General features: G+C 38.0%; 1 protein-coding gene across 3 annotated transcripts in view; it reads right to left on the bottom strand.

The window, feature by feature from the left end:
- LOC138058980 (CCR4-NOT transcription complex subunit 3-like) overlaps positions 1–21,638 on the bottom strand; it is a 141,364-nt gene extending 119,726 nt beyond the window's left edge. For 2 of the 3 annotated variants that reach the window (XM_068904466.1, XM_068904465.1), the window contains exons 1-17: positions 21,438–21,638; positions 21,277–21,344; positions 21,097–21,171; positions 20,866–20,955; positions 20,607–20,667; positions 19,164–19,231; positions 18,163–18,189; positions 17,183–17,251; positions 14,346–14,414; positions 13,307–13,351; positions 12,744–12,791; positions 11,767–11,833; positions 10,677–10,837; positions 8,916–9,093; positions 8,782–8,806; positions 7,017–7,315; positions 3,532–3,959 (exon numbers count right to left, since the gene is read on the bottom strand). In XM_068904466.1, coding sequence (XP_068760567.1) covers positions 3,532–3,959; positions 7,017–7,315; positions 8,782–8,806; positions 8,916–9,093; positions 10,677–10,837; positions 11,767–11,833; positions 12,744–12,791; positions 13,307–13,351; positions 14,346–14,414; positions 17,183–17,251; positions 18,163–18,189; positions 19,164–19,231; positions 20,607–20,667; positions 20,866–20,955; positions 21,097–21,171; positions 21,277–21,344; positions 21,438–21,462 — 1,803 coding nt within the window. In that variant the 5' untranslated portion in view covers positions 21,463–21,638. Of the gene's footprint in view, positions 1–2,039; positions 2,158–3,531; positions 3,960–7,016; positions 7,316–8,781; positions 8,807–8,915; positions 9,094–10,676; positions 10,838–11,766; positions 11,834–12,743; positions 12,792–13,306; positions 13,352–14,345; positions 14,415–17,182; positions 17,252–18,162; positions 18,190–19,163; positions 19,232–20,606; positions 20,668–20,865; positions 20,956–21,096; positions 21,172–21,276; positions 21,345–21,437 lie in introns of all 3 variants that reach the window. The other variant, XM_068904464.1, reaches the window with a different exon arrangement.
- Between the last annotated feature and the right edge of the window lie 862 nt (positions 21,639–22,500).

Below are 22,500 nucleotides of genomic sequence, written 5' to 3'. Positions count from 1 at the left end.
GCAAAAATACATACACAAATATAAAATTTAAACCGTAAGAGGGCAATTCTTACTCACTTTCTGCAAAATATTCATCTTTGTTTTTAAGTGCGACGACTAAAAAAACGGAAAGAAAGCATGTTCCTTAAAGTGTAAGATTGCTAATTTGTAATGCAAGCTATGCAAGCTTTGATATAACAGTTTACCAAAAATCAAACAGAGGGCAATCGGCCTTTGAGAGATGGATCAATGAGAAAAACTGAAGAGGTGAAGACTCACTCACGTAAAGATAATGATCATAATAATAACCTTTATTAACGCGTCATGTGTATCTACTTTACATAAACTTGTAAACTAATTGGGGACACCCATCTACATTATAAATTGTTAAGATACAATACAAAATTAAAAGTTCTATACAATTACTTCAAATGCTATACAAATTTCTTATAACTGGCTACATAGATTACTAAAAATGATAAAACCACTGCCCTACGCTTAAAACACCTAAAATCATAACGACACTATCCTTACTCTAACCCTAAAGTCGATACATACAATAAGAACAAAAATGATGATGAATTGTTCTGATCAACCCATACACCGAGGGCAATCCTTACAATGATCATCTCCCACAAGAGTTTCTAAATTAGTTTTCCTAATCTTATTTTTGAACGGACTTACTGAATTACCGTTCTTAACGTCAGTTTTGACCAGTTTGGACGATGTTTATCATAAATAATTATAAAATAATTAGGATAGTACGCACAATCTCATTGGTCAATAGCTGTGTTTAGATGACAGTATGGAAACACGGCTGTGACATCACACGAACTTTGATTAGTTGTGTTTTCAGACGCGTGCTTTGATTGGCTGGTAGGAAATATGAGCGTGTATCAAGAAAATCTATATCAATCTAGAAGTAAAAAAACCAGAATTTCCTTCATTTGTCGAATTATCTTTGAGAAATATTTTATAAAAGCAATAGAGGACTTTTTTCCGTCTTTCCATGTAGCCTCATCTAAACACTCGGGGGAGTTGGGTGAATTCTAGACAGTTATGCAAACCCTCAACTGCGTCTCGGGTTTGCACAACTGTCTCGAATTCTCCCAGTTCCTCCTCGTGTTTAGATGAGGCTACGGAAAGACGGAAAACGTCCTCCATTTCTTAATTATTTCACGGTGTTGTATCTAGTCACTATAAAGTCAGAGCTCTATAGATTGTACGAGCTACTACTTTTCTGGAATAACACTTGGATGTACTCTGGACAGAGACCATGCTTTACTCTGAACGTGAGTGTTGCAATGTCCTGTAATCTTTGGTTTCGTAGCGTGTTTACCTTGGCCATACAGGCTTCGGTTGTAGTAAACCCCGCAAGGAAGGACGATTGTTTGGGCCACTTTCTCCTTCATGGGATAATCCCAACAGCATATCAACAGCAAGTTTAAAAAAAATTCAGATTAAGAAATCAGAGTTCTCCACGCACTTTCCATTTTATGACGTCTGTCCCCAGAGTCCGCTTTTCTTTTGGTAAACGCAAAGAACGTGTCAAAGCAGGAAATGCGCGAATCACGGACTTCCGGCTCTTCTGCGCATTCTCAGAAATTTGAAACAATAGCGGTCCTCAACAGTTACAACATAAAACGATTACATTACCGAGACTGTGGCGACTGTGCCTGCGGCCAGAGTCCGTGTTCTTGTTACTGACCAAAAGAAAAACAGACTCTGGGGACGAGATTGAACCTCTGTGCCCAAAAGCAATAACATGGTGAAGAAAAACTTTCTTTGGGAAATTCATGACCTGCTAGGAATGAATTAACAGTGCGACGCTCCTCACCGTGGCCACCTAACAAAGTCTTTTACAATTTGTCCGCCAATCAGGATATGTGAATTTGATTGACAGTCACCCCTCCTTGCAAAGTTTGCAAGGTTGTAAATTGGACACCGTTGCATGGGTTGTTGAGTTGACTTATTTACATGTAATTGTCAAATGTGAAAGTTTGTTGGGTGGCCACGGTAAGGCGCATTGCACTATAACAGAGGTGGAAGAATTTACATACCGCTACTTCCTGAACTGTAGTCTGTTGGAGCTGGGACTGGATTACTTAACCCAGCCGTGGCCACTGCTTGCGCTGCTATAGACTTTAGAGATGAAAAGGAGTTGGACGTCGAAGGCTGCTACAAATGACATGAAAATTAAGAAGATATCAAGGGTATATTCCTAGAGATGAATCAAAAACTGTAAATACAAAAGGGGTTAAGCCTCTTTCCCTTTCAAAATATAAGTTTGGTCTACAATGTTCTACAACAGCTTGCACTTCATGACTGAGGGGATTCCAAGAAATAATGTTCAGTTACAGAAGTGCTGGCCTAAAAAGAACTGACCTTGGAATTGACAGATTGATGGCAATACCAAGGCGGTGGTATACATGCATATCTTGTCTTTCAATGGGTTACATGCTTTAAACATTTTAAAAGTGTTTTGCATTTATGATAAGCTTAATTGTACTATCTTGTCTACTGCTTATTGCTGCCGCAGTGAGTGACCCTGAAGCGAACCAACGAGGAAGCTCTCTAATCGGGAGGAGAACACATTTTTCTTTGAAATGCAAGGGATTGTGGTCAAATGCGCAAGGATTGTGGTTACGCGCAGATCATTAGAGCCTGCTCTGTTTTTCATTTCAAACCGCAGATAGTTTCAAGTCACACAACAAAAAATAACTGAAATTCAAAGTCGTTCAATGAAAAAGGCCAAGAACTCGGAATGTTGGTGGAAACAAATCTTTTAATCACCTCTCCAATTCGCAGGTCTGTGCAATACATCGTTTCCGAGTTATTTGTCGAAGCGTTTCACGCAATTTTGTACATGTGGTACACCAATATGGTGGCCGGTATTCAACGAAAACATCTGGAGTTCACGTTGCGATGAAGTCGCTTACTTTTCGCTACTGAGATAAAATACATGTGTATGAACGCATCTCCTAATGTACTTGAAAGTCTCAAACATATGAGATTCATAGGGACAGACATTTTTTCAACCAAATAGCTTTATATCGTGGTTTCACACAAGGTGACAACTTAGAAATTCAAAATACTGTATTTTCGAAACGAAAGACGTTATGGAACTGGGACCTTCAAAAAAGATTTATTTCTATGTAGGTCATGCATCTTCAATCTCCTTCAGCTAAACATTCAGAAGGTCTTGCGATTTTGATTTTAGAATTTGAAGACGTCACTGTGAAAACCATCTATTGCTTTCTTTCTTCTCTCGAGTGAGGTCCAGAAGGAGGTTCTGTTAGGGGCCCACGTTTTGTACCGTCCCTGCTTAAGGAAGACCTATGAAAATCTCCCTTCAATTCCATGCACAAACCGTCGTTAAATTACCGCAAGCACAATTGAACATCTTCCTTCCCCTCGGCAGCATTTCCACCATTTAGGTAGACTAGTTGCTAAAATAATAATGTGCAGAAGTATGTTTTTCACAGGGCACCTTCACGATTAAGGCTGACAGGAGAAGTTGCCTCGAAGTTAACTAAAAAAATAGCTATGTACCTGAGTTGGTACAGGATTGGTCATGAGATGAGGACCACTCAGAATTGACGTAGTCTGGTTGGATGACGAAACCAAAGAATCTCCTATTGAAATAGCAGAGTTGGAGAGTACTGAACTTGAATTTGAGACCAGTGGTGTATACATCGATAATTTAACCCCACTGATATCTGAAGCTTGCGTAGAAGAAGGTACAGAGCTGGGTGGAAGGGAAGAGGTCATGCTTGTTGACACAGACTGTGTAGGTGTCGATACAACTGAAGACGTCAAGGACTTGATACCTAATACCGAGCTAAGAACAGGTGATGGTTGCGGCACAGGAGTTGGCTGTGATGGCGTTGGTGCTGTTAATATTGCTGGAGGTGTTGTAATGGACATAGATGCAATGGATGACACAAAGTCTGATATACATGTCTTTATGTTTTCTGTTTCTGCAAAAGAAGACAAACAAAACACTTTCTTGAGGAAACTGATGATTTAATAAAAAATTAGTGAGCCACTTGTCCTTTCTTAAAGGGGACATAGTTTTTGACTAAGTTTAACCCACCCATACCTCGAACGCCCTAGGACGACTCCCATTGATGAGTAAATTGTCTGGCGTTAGACAGAGTAAAATCTGTCAAGTCTTACTCTCACCGGTCAATGGGTTAAGGACGGTGCCTACTATTGTTATTGCGCAGACGTTCTGCGCATCTCGAGATACTCTGCTTTCCTATGGGTGGTACTACATTGTGAAAAGACTACACCGTGCAGAGTTTACACCAGGCAAAGGAATGCAAAGGATTTTCACGCAGGTGATGGAAAGGTTCAGAGTCATTACAAACGTTGCAATGTTCTTCAATTCGCACCTGTACATTTCTCATGGTCTGACATGAAAATCCTTCGCATTCCTTTACCTGGCGTATACTACGCACGACGCAATCTTTTCACAAGCGAAGAATCTCTTAAGGCCTAACGATCCAACAATGGAAACCTGCTTTAAACAGACAAATTCATTGCTACATGGCGAAACTGTCCCCATTGTGAATTACGCGATGGTTAGCAACCATTCACCGAAGTGGAGGTGGCTAGTGGTGGATATTTATCCGCCACTATCCACCAACACTGAGGTGAATAGTTGTTTAAGTATATACTAAAACAGTGAGTTAATATAGCACAAAAATATGATTTTACTCATTTATTCCTGCAAAGATTACACCATTTTCGGGCGCAAATTCCGCGCGAATTGCTCGGAGGTGAATAGCAAAGGAGATCCAAAGTTTGAGTAGCCAATGAGCGCGCGCGTTCAACGCTATCCACCGTTTTAGTATATACTGTTAGTATATACTTTTTAAAATCTTATATAAATATTAGCCATTTTTAACTCTAGCGAATATTATGGACATCAATAATAATTATTATTGCAGTAATATTATCATTACAATAATGTTATTAAGTGAAGCTATGATACTCGCAGTTATTAGCGCAATTTTAGCAATTGCGTAGAGACGCCTGAAAATTTCAGGACTTCAACGGGGCTTGAACCTGTGACCTCGCGATACCGATGAGACGCTGATGTTGGGAGCTGGTCATTTGTGGATTCAAGTGTTTCCGTGATGAATGAATCAATGAACGAAATAATATATGAAATGAATCATATATTTAACTGCAGATGTGAAATCAAGTGAAGCTATGACCCTCGCAATTACGAAGGCTAGAGACGCCTGAAAAATTCATGACGTCAACGGGATTTGAACCCGTGACCTCGCGATACCGGTGCGACGCCATAACCAACTGAGCTATAGACCTCTTTCATAATGGCGGCCAAATAAAATATTTTTTTGTTTTAATGCTAATGAGCCCTTCTAGCCTCGCTACGACGAGCAAATTTCAAAAAGAATATTTCTTTTAAAATGAGGGCAGTAGGTCTAATTAACATAAATACAAAAGAATGAAAAAGTGGTCGCCATTTATGAAAGTGGTCTATAAAGCTATTGACGTTGGGAGCTCGTCATTTTGCTAAAATTGTGTTCATAACTGCGAGGATCGTAGCTTCACTTGATTTCACATCCGCAGTTCAATATATGATTCATTTCATACATCATCTCGTTCAATAGTTAACAATTATTCTTTGAAATCGAGGTGAATAGTGGAAGAATATTTACCGAGCCGCTAAGCGGCGAGGTAAATATTCTGCCACTTTTCACCGAGATTGAAAAAAATAATTGTTTTAGTATATACTCACGAAGTGATCTCAACAACAATTGCAGAAAAAACCATCCAAAGTCGATTTAATTGGCATCTCAATTCATGCGTAGAAAACGTGCAAGCGGCACAAAGCATGCGCGAAAGTGTTTACAGAGGCTTCAAACATGGCAAATCTAAATAACCTTCGTTAAAATCCTCGTCAAAAACAGCAAAATAGTCATTTAGCACCGTTTAAATCAGCAATCGAAAGACTTCTTGTTAAAACATTTTCACCGTTCGATCAAAGTTTTTGAGGTTCATTTGAAATGGAAATTGAAAGTGCAGTTGGTAAAGGATCCACATGAAAAGGTGGCTCTAATTGAGGTGAGCGTTATTTTGTTGTAAAATGACCAGTCTTGTTTCCGTGCAACTATGTGGAACTTTCTTAAACATTTTTTTAATTCCTCGATTTCACTAAGAAATTCGTTTTGGTGGGCGTTCAGCCCTACAAGAGAGAATTCCTCCGAGTGAAACAAATTGTTGGCGCGAAGAGTGTTTAATTTTCAGCAATAATTATCTGGAAAAACGAAGTCAAGCACAGGCTGGCAAAAGTATGAACTCTTCTCTTACCTTTGAAAACTTTCAGGACAAATTTTGTGGCCTTCTTTGTCTTCTGTAGCACAGCATCATCTTGTATTCTCAATATTTCCGATTCATAAATGCTGGCGAGTTTACGCCGGCCATTTTGTTTTATTTGGATCAAGCATTATTCACTCCGTAGGGAGTGAATGCTTAATTACTCCGAGATAGCGAACCAATCAGATTGCTTGAAACACCAAGATCACTGAGTGAGTATATACTAATAATTATTACAACTCCTAGCATACAGTGTGTCAGTAGCACATGTATGACATACAGAAATAAGACAATTACTCTCAAAGGAAATTTTATAGCTGAGAGACATAGATATTCATTAGAAAAGAGAAAGATTCAGTATTGCTTTAATAATAATAATAATAATAATAATAATAATAATAATAATAATAATAATAATAATAATAATAATAATAATAAGAGTCTGGTTAGAGAGGAGTACGACAAAAAGTACCTTTCATTTAAAAAGGGTCTGAAGAGAAGGAAAAAAATGACCTTAACTATTAGTTAAGGTTTCCATTTAATCTATTCAATCCAATTAAACAAATCATATCAGTTCAGGGTTTCGGTCGCAAGTTTTCAAGATAAGGGCAGTGACCAGTCTAGTCACACCTGATATACTACGTAGCTCACTTTGCTTATAGGTAAATTTCAATGGAGGCACTCACCTGGAATGTGGTTGCTCTCTACAGATTGATCCATGCCACCTCCACCTATCAAGCCAGGCTGTGACAAACTATTGGGCACAGACGGAACCACTGATGAGACATGGTTAACCATTCTGGATGGTACACTTGAAACTGGGGGTAACACTGGCTCACTATCAACATGGTTTTGCTGTGCACCAGCAGCCACAGCATACCCAGATACAGGAGGAGGGGGTGCACTTGATGGCAGGGTCTTCTGCGTTGACTCCTCTCCATTGCTAGATTCGTGATTCTCAAAAGCATTTGCATGGAGCATTGAGCTGAAAAAAAAAAAAAATCAATCAAAATTGCTGCTTATGGCCCAAGGAAAGAGAAAAGAGCCTCAAAACAAATAACCCAAAAGACAACAAAAATAATTAGCAGGGAAAGTTCATGTTATTTTGGTGCAATTCAGACTTCTGGTCAAACAAATGAGGGAAAATAGTTTTAACCATATTAAGCATGTTTAAGCTTGAGTTAATGGAAATGGGATATCTCGGTTTTTATTGGAACCACGAGTTGTTGTTGAAACCTTGAAGCAACATCCAATGTAATCCCCTAAAGAAACAACTCACTAGCTGACAAAGTACACTACTGCATGACGGCACCACGTTTTTGTGATGTCAGAGTAACTGGTGATTGATCATCACCTTCTGGCTGTCGAGTTTTGAAATGAGTTCCATAAAAGATTAGTATTTTGCATGATAGTAAGGTGAGAAATATTATTGATACTGCTTGCTTTTTGTGAGTTTGATTCCCTGAAACAGGATTGAATACTCAAACCACGTCCGTAACGAATAGAGGTACAAAAGAGTCATTTTGAATGGAGTAGAGTGCAGTTTGCTGACTCCAGCTGACAAAGCTTCAACCGTCCTGTCCCTCATAGTAAAACTCAACGATGGGTATCCAGGCAAAGCAGAGAACTGGTTATACATGAAGCTTTTCACAAGGAGTTTTGAGACTGGTTGGATTCAAAGTGTAACTTGCATGAAGCGACAGAGGTAAGTCATATAATTTTTACACCAACTTCGTGTTGACATGTCGCTTGTTCGGCTCGCATTGTTCACTAATTTATTTATTTTTTTATTACAGACTCACTCCACTAAATTACAATCAGGTAATTACTTAATTGATTAATTAATCACTACAGCCACAGAAATGCTGCCTGGTCTTTGACTTGGTGCACAACATCTTTTGTAAACAAAATTTACTTGCCTCGGACAATTTCACATCAAGTGCAACTTCAGTTTGGTTCAGACAAAATATGTATTATGAAATGAGAACTCTCCAAAAGGCGAGCCAAGTTTGAAAGCTAAGTTTACAGCAATCGCTCTAAGTTTTAACTTTTTTCGCTGTCGACAAGACTCATGGTGAAAACCATTTAAAAGTTGCTGGCATTTTGTGTTTTCATTAAGGTATGCCGCTGACCAGAAAAATTCTGCAGCATGTGTATTTCCGCGGTGCCAACATGACAAAATACAAAAGTGCTTGATTCACAGCAATATTGTTGCAAGTAAATTTGCAAAGTTGGAGACTAAACCTGTTTCCCGGATTATGGCTCTCACCCCAGGGGAAAGCAATCAAAAGGCCAACAATATCCCCCACCCCCCTTAATTTTCAAAATAATATCATCTGCAAAGGATTGGTTAGTATACATATTCTTTCACCAAAATAGGCAGAACTGAGACCCAACCAACCAAGTATTACCCCTCAACTCAAACTCAAACTTATGATAAGTGATACTCACTTCATGACCTTTGATGGTGTATTACCTAAAAGACAGCAGTAACAAATGATCAAACAAAGTTCACAACACCAACCTTAAAATAACCTACATGTACTAAATGAAATAAATGCACTCTGCTCGTCAATTCTACTCACTGGCTTTGATGACAATTGGTGGACTAAATGGACTCAATACAGTTGCTGATGTCGTTTGAGTGAACGAGGGTTGCCCATTGCTGGTTTTAAATGATGATGTCCGTGGGGGTGATGAGCTTTGGAGACTATTTCCTTGTGTTGGTCCATTCTTTGAGTTCGAGTTTTTCCTTGGTGAATTCTGAAAGAAATGTATATACATGTATTTTTGAAGTGCAAGCTATAGATGAAAGAGAGAAAATATTAATGATCCTAACCCTAACCCTAAACTTATCTAGACAATTGATTTAAGTACCCATTGACACCTGGGAGTGAGACTTAAAAAGCCCCCCTTCAACCGACAGGCTTTCCGATCGTTCATTTTCGTTATGGAAATTCGCATTGCTTATCGTTGCGCTCTAATTGTATGAATTTCAGCTTTGGCGGGGTGTTCGTATGTGAAAATTGTTCTGCGGCACGCAATGCCTGTCGGTTGAAGGTGGGCCTTTAACAGATTTTATTCTGTGTAATGCCAGACAACTTTACTCGCCAACTGGGGGCATCCTAGGGCGTTTAAGGTATCAATGGGTTAAGCAATTGTCTCTGATAGCCACCTGGATTTTCCAGGTGGCTCCAACAGGGTTCGAAACCATGACCTCTGCGATGTGGTGCAATTGGTGCAGTTGGAGTATTGCACCAGAGCTCATGGGTTCAAGTCTCAATGGAGCCACCTGAATTTTCCAGGGGTCTATTGGAGATAATTGCTTAAATTGTCCAGATACTGTACTGTAAATGCAAGGATCATTTCTCTCTTTTGTTTGGTGAATTCTACTGTAAACACAAATACTCAGTAGGTAAGATATGCCTACAGTAACAAACAGTTCTCAAATTCAAAACCTAGAGAAGCAACAGTTGATTAATTTTGTTCTCATGCCTTCCTAACCTGTATAATAGAGACAGAGGAGTATCAAGATCAATCAAAAGACATTTTGAACTCTATTTTAAACAAAGACGTCCTGTCAGATAGTGACTCTGAAGAGCCAAAAGAGGAGTCATGAACTAATAAGAATCTGTAATGAAATAAAGGTGTTTAAAAATAATTACAATATTGTAAAATAGTGTACATTAAATTTACGTTGACATTTATTAAGATACATTAAATTAATGCCAATTTTGTAAAATCATGTTAATAGAGTGCATTGTTAATTTCCTACAATAAGGTATTTTGAATTTTTGGAAAATTAATCATTTCATAGCCTACTTGTAGCATTGTGAGAGATCAACAAAATTTGTCCTTACATGTATAAACATGACTGGTTCGACATACATGTAAGTATCAGTGTTGTTTACACTTTAAACTCATACTCACTTCCTGCCAAATCTACTCAATAATATTGCTTAAAGTTAATCACTAGTATGACTCAACTTCAAATTTCTCAACCAATTCGCAAAGAAATTTGTTCACAACTTGTTACTGTATTAGTTAGACTTCAGCAGCTTGCCACTTCCCATCCAACCAAACAACCATGTTCGCGAACTGCAGTTAATCTTTTTTGAGGATACAAAAACAATAACATACGACTTGCCCAAGTTCTTATGGTCAGTGCTTACATTTATGGTGTTCTATTTTATGCTGTTTATTTAATTTCTCACTTGACTGTACTTAAAGTCAAAGTACATGTACTGCTTCAGCATTCAACATACTGTCAAAGACTGTCTGATTACCACCATTCACAAAAAAATCAAATACACAGATGCACATGAATTAGAATCAATAACTATTACCAGCATAATTTTGGTTCCAATTCCACCAGGAGTTCCAGGTGTAGTTGGGGTTCCAGGTGTTCCAGGGGAGTTGGGAGGTATTGTTGCACTTGGTGACAGGGGAACATGATTAAGAATAACATCTCCATCTTCATCTGTAGGTGATGTTGCCAAGTTGTTTACTAAAAAAAAAAAAATCACAAAAAATTACATGATGCACTAAATATAATCGCAAAAGAAGGGCTACTTTGACATTGATTGATTCAATCAATCCTTTTCTCCATTCCTAGTTGTATTTTAAAGTTCAAAATATTAATTCAACCAATGGTCAGAAAGTGTCTTGAACCCGGGAAACCCGGATCTCAAGGCAAGCGTCCAAACCACTGGGCCGCATTGCCTCTTCAAAAGTTAGAAAACAATTCTTCGAAATACCTTGGAATACTTGTGATAATTCTTGTTGCAACTTATTACTACTTAATGGGCAGGCAGGCACAGTATTTGGCACAGACCCATGCTCATTAAGTCTCTTAACCACATGGCAATTTCATGGACATTTTACCAGCCACTTTGTGCTGTGCTTGTCCAGTAGGGCTTTTGTTTCCCCACCCCATCCCCTCCCTACTTCCACTGTTTATCAGTGTGACGGGAGTCTGGATTCCTGGCCTAGCGGCTCATGGCTGGGATTGCTGGAAATGGGACATTCAACACTAAATGAGGTAAATAAAGCATTTTTGCAACATAGTTTGTGTCACAAAGTTGCAAAAAACTGCCTGCCTTCAGGAGCATTAATTTGTCTATGGCTGTAGGCCCAATAAAAAAAGCCTTTTCAAGCCTGGTTGCATTCTACTAGATTACTACCATGGAAACTTACAGATTTTACCAAAGAAACCTTGGAATAGTGCAAACTTGGCCCAGATCTATTCAAATGATGCATGTATATCCAGGGGTGCATCCTCATGGACTCAACTTCACAAGGAGCTGATCAACATTTCGATTTGCTTTTCATACCTTGACCCCTTCATTCAGCCTAAAATGTTCACAGTTACCGGTAAAATAGTTAATCCCATTAGAACACTACTTCAATTGTGGGTGATTTTCAAAAATAACTTACAAGATGCAATGTCTGCCTCAAGGTCAAAGTCATCATACATATACTCATTCTCTTGAAAGTCAGGTTCCTGACAAAAAAGGTTAATTGAAAAATGAAATTCTAATACCTTTCTAGCTCTTGAAGATATTTCATGTATAATAGTATGCATGCAGCATGATCACTGGATGAGAACACAGTGCAGAAAGTTGAAATTCCGTGTAAATTGAGTGACAGGACAGTCACAACAGCACAACAAAACAAAAATGCTAGGGGTACTAAGACAGGTTAGGAAACAGTAACAACATTTTAATTCAGACTTTCCCACAAGTGCTACAACAAGTTGCAAAATTGCTGAGACACTTTCATTAAAAAACACCTTTTCTAGCTTCCAATGTCCGCCGTATCTAAAATTTTAAACTTTCCCAGTTCCTCTCCCCTTTCCCCCTTTCAATGTTGACTGCTTAAGTTTCCAACATTTTTTTGTCTTGCTAGCAACACTGATAAGGGGGAGGGCCTGCAGGGTGAAAGATAATAGGGAAATTAATAACGCCCCAAGAAGGTGAAGTGTCTCCACTATTTTTGCAACTTGTTGTAGCATGTCAATCAAGGTTGTCACATTTCAACCAATAACACTAATGTTATCAAGACTAGTGAGCCATCACATGAAATAAACAAACATGGTAAGAGGGAAACAGAGTCAAATTTCCATTGCATGTGCATTATTAACAAGTAATCACATGATCTATTGGCAGCGTGCAATTTGGCATAAATGAGCTCTCGTAAATTTTTCAAAGACTACGAACTGCATTTGCCAATTTGGTGAGCCTTTGAAAAATGTATTTGTGCTGATTTATCCTAAATTGCACAAGAAATCATGTGATTACTTACATCATTGAGAGAAAAAGCTTTCGCACTTTTCTAGCTCAACCATAAATTTTTACTCAAGAAGAAATAGCTTCTCTTACAGGGACTTGCCTTTGTCAGGTTAAATTCATTACCTTGTAGCACTCTATGTAATAATCCATATCCTCCTGCAACTTCTTAATCTACAAAAAAAGGAAAATTCTTTGCAGGTTACAACTTAAGTTGTGTCTGTCAGCTATAAATACATGTTCACCATTGTGTACAAGCAATTGAATTGGAATATGGCATTGCAAAACATTCATGTAAAACCAAGGAATTCTGTGTTACAAATCAAGTCTACTTTGGATTTCCTCATTACCATAAACAAGTGAGCAAATCATGACAAACCAACCAACTCTTCACAATAATAACAATAATAATTGAAAACATCTGTAAATACTGTAAATCTGTAAATAAGACTCAAATATAATTTATTCTTACTTCACCTTTTTAAAATTTTGCCCACAAACAACCCAATCATTGTTTGTGAGAGCAGTGACTACTACAAATTCTTCAGTAGCTTACAGAAATACTACTAGCTGACTGTTTGACCACCATCCAATTTTAATTGTCTTAAAGAGGTCAAGCTATTTTTAAAAACAAAGTGTGGGCTACATGTATATGCCAGTGTTTATGGTACTTTCATAGCAAGGTTTACCTCATCAGGTTGTATTGTACAATTATCCAACATCCTAAGGATCATCTGCATCACAACAAAAACACAGAATCAAACAACGCATAATATTATCATTGCAGCTGCATTCCTTTACAGAATAGCGTATCAGTAGGAAGTGAGTTTCCCTGCTGGCCGAGGAATGAATAAAGTGGAAAATGTTTTTCTCACACACACCTGGGAGAATGGGGTCCAGTGTGGGGGGTGTTCAGGCCACTTGGTTTGTTGGCGGCTCAGTTTGTTTTTTGCCATCAGCCATTGCCTAACCTACAGTACATGTACCCCTCCCACCCACCCCTCACGAGTCTTTTTAGTGCAACTTTGCAGCTTTTTCAGCATGTTCATCACATGCCATTCAATTTAATTGTGCTCATGATTTTTTCGATAGGGTCTATTATGATGTACATGTAGTTATTACGTTTTGGATTTTAGAAGCATGACGCTCCTCCTTTTGCCCTCTTTTCTCTCATAGGTGAGAAATAAACCACCTTTTTATTTACTGGTTGCAACATTGTGTATGTGAAATATGTTGCTGATTACGTTGTGATTAATATTTAGTACAAGCCGTCTGAGGAACATTGTTGTGCTTGTCATGGTAGTTTGCGTGTTACACGTGACACAACATTTTTTGTCCCCAAAGTGAAGGACGGAATCCGTTTATTCTACAGTTAAGCTACCAATTTCACTAATCTACACAGTAAACATTACCTAATATGTAAGAGGGTTATCTGCAAAATGTGAGTGGCTAGTGCATTTTACATGCTGATATGACCTGAAGTGTTCGTTCAAGATACTGGTTTTCCCAGTATACATCATGATTGTGCTACTCATCCCTGCTGTAAATTTTAGCACAAGAGGTTACAGACCTCTACTGGACAGGAATTCCCCTAACTTATTGCCTCTCTAAGGAAACAAAAAAAAAATGCTTGACTCTGGACGTATACTTCAGTACTTCTTCATGCCTCTCTCATTTCACAACTGGGTTAAAAGGTCGGCAAAAGGGCAATTTACAAATGGCACTCACCTCCCATTGCTGGTTATGATGCCGATGTTTGCCAGCCCAGTCTTGCAACTCCTCCACTTTATCTTGTTTCTAGATTTCAAGACAACCAAACCAAAAAACAGGTTTGCTTTTAAGACAACTAAACCTTTCACTCTAAATTAATTGCAACAATAAGGTCTTGAATTGCCCAAGGAAAAATGGCTCAAACAGAATAAATATTATTTGCTTGTAATGATATGGTCAGCAACAAGGTCCAAAATCGCAGCCACCTAATGCAAACAAAAACTGAGCTCTGTTCATCGGAATGAACAGGCCAGCATCCACTAACTTTCAGCCACTTGAAATGTCTAAAGTTTCTTAGCAATAGCAGTAAACTGCCATTGCTTAACATTAGAGAGAATTCAATAGTATTGTTTTTAATGAATGTCTTGAGAGAAAAATTTTAAAAAAAGGTTGATAGCCTTCAGCTTGTTTTAAAGAGCAAATTTTACTGTACTCATGGTTTATACTTCAAACAACCAAATCAAGCTAGGAGGCAATATATTTACAAAGAGGAAGTACTGTAACTAACAAAAAGATGAAGTTTGCTCTGATTGATTAATTCCTTCGACAGGCCGTAGCTTTGTTGAATGATTAATGCCATGTCAACAGGAACAGGATCATGAACCACTGCTTGAAACTAGTGGTTGCCTGGTTGTCCAAGATGACCAGAATGTTTACCAGACAATCAGTTTTTCATCAAATAAAGAGCCTGGTTGCCCGAAAACAAAACAGACAACCCAGCCAAAAATAGAAGATGAATTAATCATATGCAGCATCCGCCTTACTTGTCGGTTTCCTATTGTCAGTGTCCAATAGTAGTGTTAAGTTATTAACTTGTCACAGCTAAGCATTTTCCCGTGTTTTGAATACAAAACATTTTCAGTTAGGAAAATGAAAGAGACAATAAATTATCACAGCACGTACTGAAGGAGACTAAAACATGGGAGATGACCATCCATGGTAAGACCAAGAAGGCAGTTTTACCAGAAATCAAGAGGAGAGATTGGCTCAAACTCTTACAGATTACCTGAAGTCCAGGAAAATCCCTGTGACTGGGCAAGTTGCTGCCTTAATATTATAAGGGTGTGCAAAGCATATGGATACTCTAAAGCACAAAATGACAAGCTGTTTGGATCCCTTATCATGTATGTATGTACATGTGTATTTCTTTATGCAATTGAAATCTGGGGAGTGGCATATCAACGCAAGCACTTGGACAGAATTGACAACTTTTAAAGAGATCACTTAAGTTTGGAAACACATCTCAATTAATATTGATAAGAGACGTCATCAGAAAGAGAGACAAATTGCTGTTTGAAAAAAATTGTGTAGATGGCATTCTACCACCCAAAAGGACATGCCTGCCTCATGAAAGAGAACACAACTATTTCCTACCAAGAGTCAATACAAAGCACAACAAACAAGAATTTTTTTGTTAATCATTGCTTATTCTTTGCATCACATTAATATATTATTGCTTTTGAATGAATACACATATCTTATTAGATGTTAAATTGGTATGTAGTATCACTGAGTATTTTTACAAGTAGTACTGTATTTTGATGAGCTCGCTAAGGCGAGTCAAACTACAAACAGTGAACTACAAAATTAATACTCAGCAATACTACACACCAAAACATCTAATAAGCTATTTATTATCCAACTTTCTTTGCACCAAATTTTAGCAAGTGAATTGTAAACAACCAAGAAGATTTGTGCAAAGTCAGCAACTAAAAATTATTGGTCAAACCAGTTCTCTACTGTACAACAACCAAGTGTACAATAACTAACAGTTTTATTTTAATTTATACCGTACAATATCGTGGAATGTTTGTACTTGTTTGTGCATTTTCTGTACAATAACTAATACAGTTGGATAACATATCATTTATTTTACTTTTATTTTTTATACATTTGTAAAATTTTCACGCTTGTTTATTGTTTTTTTTTTTTTGTTTTTTTGAGCACTGATGAACAGTGCAAAAGTACAACAATAAAATTAAGGCAAGACTAACAAATAATCAAGTCTATATAATCATTACACACTGTTCACACCAGGCCATGCCATTGTGGGATTCCCACAAGAAAAATAGAAATGGTGCATTAAAAGCCATGCAAATGCACCCACTTGGGCACATGAGGATGCTATGAGAAAAACAGACTTTTACAAGTAAATTAGCAGCGTTTTAATGGTCAAGCGAATACTCCAGCTCTTAGCTTCTTCAGCTGAATGATAACAGTTTATCAAAGTATTCAAAGCCTTCAATTTTATTGACTTTTGCCTTCGTCAGTCACACACCAGTGTAGCACAGCTTCGACATCTTGACCGCCTTATTGGATCAGGAACAGTGCCGCTCAAAAGTTACCCCCCTCTAGATCTCGCGAGACGAGATTCCCCATGCTTGAAACATATGTAGCTTTCGTTTACAATTCCTGGTCAAATTACAATATCACAACTCTGGTCAAAACAAAACAGCGTGCACCTACAATGTAGCTCTGCCTTTCCACCACAAGTTCACGCGAGTATTGTGTAACGCAAGTTACATGTAATCTGACTGGATAATGAAGGAGATGTGAATCAATCACAAAAAGTGGACGGAAGGAATTTCTAAGAGGAATTTGGTCAGGCACTATTTTTGCTTTGCCAACTCCACAGAACGTACTGTGCGAAAATATAACAGAGCCTGATTGCAGGATACAATGTATGTGTACATGACTGGATATACAGTGACCATTGGCCAGTCTAACAAAACACATTAAAGGCATTAAGGTAAAAGAACATTAAATTTTTGTTGTTGTGATCGCTCTACACTTACATCCCTATCAAGTTTCTTCTTCCTGGAACCAGCATACACTTGTTCAATCTCGGACTCAATCTGGTCCACCTAGAATACAGAAACAAATTTTAGTGACATCACATGTACTTTCCCAATAAACTTTAACCCATTGACCCCTGGGAGTGAGACTTCATAAATTTTACCCTGGCTAATGGCAGACAATTTTACTCATTAATGGACGGCGGTTCAGGATTCAATGGGTTAACTTAAAACTACTTAAAGTCTTACGTAGAGAAAGTGAAACACATCCAACTCAGGCTAGTTAAGGCATGGCTGAGCCACCATAAAGGACCCCCTGAAGAGAATTTAGAAACACCTATTCTTAATGAGTTAAACAAATTTTATTGTTCATTAGATTGATCAAGTTCTTTTCATATGACTGCGCTTGTCAATGATAATGCTTGTCAGTACCATGTGATATCACTTCCAGTTCCAGTTCCGCCTCAATTTTTGAAAACCTATGGCAACAAATTAATGTGCACATGTTCTGCTTTGTCTGGCAACATTTGTAATTTAAATGAGGAGAAATACGCTTTTTCTGAAGTCATCTGACCTATTTCCCTTAGTTACATGCTTGCACCGTCGGCCAATTCATAAAATAGTATCCAAATAGTAAGAGACTGATACCAAAACAAAGTAGCTGAAATTTCATTTAGTACTCCCCTTTTTCAAGGGAACATTTTATTCCTTGGCATCCAATTACAGGTCACATGACCTGAATTTGAATGTTGTGAACATTCTATGCAATTAAGGATGCTTAAGATAGGATACATACCAAGTTTTAATAACATTGAACTACAGCTTCCTTTTTTAATTTTACTTTGTAATAAAACCAAGTGAACCATGCCTTAACATGCCAGAGAAAGATAGATTGTTATTCACTTTGTCTTTCCCTTACTGGAACCTCACCATACTTTTCAAGCTGAGTCCATGTGACAAACATTTAGGAAAAAACATACCTCTATTTGCAATCTGTCAAGAACGTCCTGTAATAAAGAAAAGTCGCGCAGACATTTAGGAATGACGGGAAGGCAATAAGGAAGACATGGAACAGGATGGAGAAACTTGCAGATGGAATACAGGGACTCTAACAACAATAGCCTTCTGGGACACATACATGTAGGCACAAGAGGGATTGTCACAATTCTATACTGAACTGGATTTACTTCTATACTGAACTGTAAAGTACCTACTGTATGAAGTAAGAAATGCCTGGTGTTTATGTAAAAGATCCTTCAAAAGAAAGATGAATGATGTGATGTTTCCCTCCTTGAAATTTCAACTTTTTGTCTCAATACTGATATCATCATAATCATAACCATCATCATCAGTGGTTCCAAAGGATCAAATCAAATCATAAAAGCTTGTCTTGAAATAGTGAAGTGGTGTTCTTCAGACTTGGTACCAGTAAAGTACATCATGCAAAACAAAATTATATCCAATGTGTGGTTGCCATGGCAACATGTTGGCTTCTGGATCTTGCTTCTCTTTCCTTATCTTAGCCAAAACTCAATCATCCCCCACAGAGATGATGAGAAGACTAAAGTCAACATGGGTCACATGTGAATCTCAAGCAGAAGTGGGTGTCTCATCTTATCTGAATGCAAGCAAATGAGGATATTCACCCTTGAACAGAAAGTTACTGGAACAGTGTTGCCATGGTTACAAATAAAATTGCTCTTGCTAGATCCAAGTTTGAAAGAGCAGTTCTCATTTATTTTCAGAGATATTCTTGATTTTGTGATTTAAATTCAAATAGAATTACTAATTAAAATGACATGAAAATGCTAAAATCTCTGAAACCAAATAAGATATTTCAACAGTGCCGACACCATTTCTACCTCATTCAAAAGAGCTTTAAAATAAGCATCAACGTTTTTACTTCATAGCCATGTTAATAGCACCCTTCCCCATTGATGTTGACTCTCACACTATGGAATTAACAATGAATAAGACTTACAGTTATCCAGATCCTGGCCTCCTCTCTCTCCTTGGTGACAGGGTCTATCTTTGCAGCCAGTCCAAGACCTTCAGTGCATGAAAAGAAAACTATTATTTTCAGCAATGGTTTATGTAAGGGAGAGCTTAATTTGCCTTCCAGAGAGAAGACATGCCTCAAATCTAGACAAAAATTCATGTGATATGCAATTCACCACTACACAGGGCTTGAAATTGCGAACAATACAGTTGCATTTGCGACTAAATTTTTACCTTTTGCGACTAAAATATCTGGAGAAGTCACAAATTTCAGAAAATTTTTCACCATCGCTCTTTCAAAATGAAAGGGTTAGCAGTTATGAAATTTAATCGTTAGGTTTCTCGCCCTACAATTGTAGCGCAATTTAGTGGGTATTTACATGAGACCCGGACAAACTCAGACCGGTGTGAACTTGTACCGGTTCCGTATGAAATTTTCACAGGCATTTAAATGAAACCACGACAAAATGACATGTTTTGTCTAATAAATATATGACTGACCCAAAAGCATACAGTCTTGCGATTTCTGGACCCAGTCTGAGATTTGTTGTCATTTACATGAGCATGGTACAAACTCAGACCGCAACAAGAATTTATCGTCTCGGTCTAGAAACCGAGATGAAGTCAGACCAGTCTGCATTCATTCTCAGGCCGGTCTCATACATGTATAAACAAATAAAATGAAATGTATGGAGGCCAATACAAACTCGTTCCGGTCTGAGTTCGTCCCAGACTCATGTTAATACCCCCTTAGTTGTGATGTTAGCTATGTGCACAATGACATTCTCTCAACTCGCCATTTACAGCAGTTTCTTTATATGGAAGTATTGTGGGTTCATAATTTGTTAATTGTTAAACCTCTGGCAACACAATACAGCGCAACAACTTTGCAACAAAATTTTCATAGCTTGTTGCAAAATTGCCTGACTGAAACTACTGATGTTGTAGATAGTATCTTAGGGTTGTCCATAGTAGCCGGCTACATGCGATGATCTTTGCCTACTTTATAGTTTCATCCGGTTACTTAGCTACACTAATCTATTCTTTGTAACAAGTTAACACATTGAATCCTAGGAGTCAGACTTAATAGATTTTACTCTGTCTGACACCAGATGATTTTATCATCAATGAGGGGCATTTCAAAAGTTGATGGGTTAAAACTCCGGCCATATCCTGACCACTGGCTACATGCAATTCAAATGTTACCATCAAGTTCATAAGTGAATAAAATTGCTGCAACGTGAGGAAAACAACAGTTAAAATTATTACACCACATCAAACAGTGATAAACTGTTCACAATTTTTGTGTAACAATTTAGGTCAAAACTAGTTCTCCCAAAACTCAAATTTTTGACAAAGGCAAAAATAAGCATGTACATAAATGATTCTCTAACTTAATAAATTATTACATGTAAACAAACTTCACCTTCTTTAGAGTAGGCCTTTGTCTTAGTCTCTCTCTCCACAACTTTGAATCTCTCCATTTGCTAGAAGAGGCAAATTTGAGACTTTGTGACAGCAATCTAAATTAGCTTCACCTTAACACCCATCATAAATTATGCTACACAAAGTTAATTCATACTGATATAAAAGCGTCTTTGCATTCGCTATTTTTAACCACAGCGAGTCAATGAATCCTCGTTAACGCCATTTTGGAATAATTCAAACCTATCACAAAATCATACCGTCTCGATGAGTTTTCTGTTGTCTTGTAGAATTCGTTTGTCCTTGATGTCGTTCGAGGCCATCCATGTTTTAATCTGGTCCCGTAACCGCTGCAAGGGACGTAAAAACAGTTTGAAATTACAAACTGGCGGCAAACTGAAAGTGGCATTACAGACGTGATATGGGTTCAAATGCATGCATAATATAACGTAAGTTAGAACAAAGTTTAATAAGACAAGGTTTATACAAACCTGAAGTTTCTTGATTTCCTTCTTAAGATCTGCTTCGTATTTCTCTTTTTGGTTTGCGTTTGTAGCATTATGAACCTGGAAGAATGCGTAAAACATTTAGAATCGTCCAAACTGTGAGTTCAACGTGCTGAGAACAGCATCCCAATCAAACCTCATTTGACATGCAACCTAGCCAGATACCTTCTGCCAGATATCTTCGAACGTCTCTACCCCTTCTGTCACCTTCTTTAGACAACGGTCAATTTCCCCTGGAAAAATACACATACGTAATGAAAAGGAAGTTCGCCAAAACTTCGCTAGTCAAAAAATAGCACATATAAACGCCAATGCATTTCGCCTACCTTGAAGCTTTCGTTTATCCGCCATTACCTCGCTGCGTCTCTTTTTAGAAGCATAATTTCGTAGCTAAAAGAACTACTAGGTCACTCACTGCTAAAATTCCGCAATAATGGAAAAGATAAAAGGGGAATTAATTCAAATACAGTAAGGAAGATCTTTGAAAATGATGCTTTTCACCTCGCCATAAAAACTACTATGGGATGACCAGGGGAAACGCGCATGACCGTAGGATCCAGTTGACATGCGTGGACCAGTGTTTTTCTGAAGTTCGAATATTGGAAATTTGTTGTGAAAATGTTGCGGCATCTTCAAGCCAAAGACCATCACAAAAACGTTTATGCGTTCTGCTCATGTTCATTAATGAAAACTTGGGTGATTCGGTTTAGAGAGAAAAAGGATTTTAGTGCTAGTTGTTTCGACAATGACAACTTTAGTTCCCAGGCTTTACTTTTTTTTAATTCACTCGGTTATGAAACTGATCAGTTCCAAGCACTTCAGCATCTTTCTCATAGTGTTGGGCATATGTACCGATTTTAAAAGGGTACGTAAACCTTAAGTTAATGTGGTGTTTATCTTCATTCACTAGAGTCAAGAGAATGTGAGGTATATTCTCATATTCTCTCGTTAGACTAAGCACCGGAATACCCCTTCCACGGTTTTGATAATTCCAACACTAAAAATAAATAAAAATACCAGTGTATTTCATTACGTCGAAGATGGTAAAAGCTACTGCACTTAGTCAGTGCAACAAGACATTTCTGAGAACTGCAATTTTTTGCCATTGCAAATAGAATTTACAGCCATCATTTATTTTAGTGCATTATTTCAACCTTGAGAGTGCCTTCAGAGACCACTGATTTTAATGAACGAATGTTTCATGAATGCTGTATCCTTACCGGAGTGTGACCGCGCACCGGTGGCTCAGTTGGTTGAGCACCGGGCTGCTGTGCGGGAGGTCGTGAGTTCGACTCCGGCCGAATCAACAATCAGGATCTTAAAATAACTGAGGAGAAAGTTCATCTGCAAATGGTAGATGTTCAAGTTTTCTCGGATAAGGCCCCTAGG

This window comes from Montipora capricornis, chromosome 8 (assembly GCF_036669925.1).
Source record: "Montipora capricornis isolate CH-2021 chromosome 8, ASM3666992v2, whole genome shotgun sequence".
In the NCBI taxonomy this organism is placed as follows: Eukaryota; Metazoa; Cnidaria; class Anthozoa; order Scleractinia; family Acroporidae; genus Montipora; species Montipora capricornis.
This window is presented reverse-complemented; position numbering and strand designations above follow the sequence as displayed.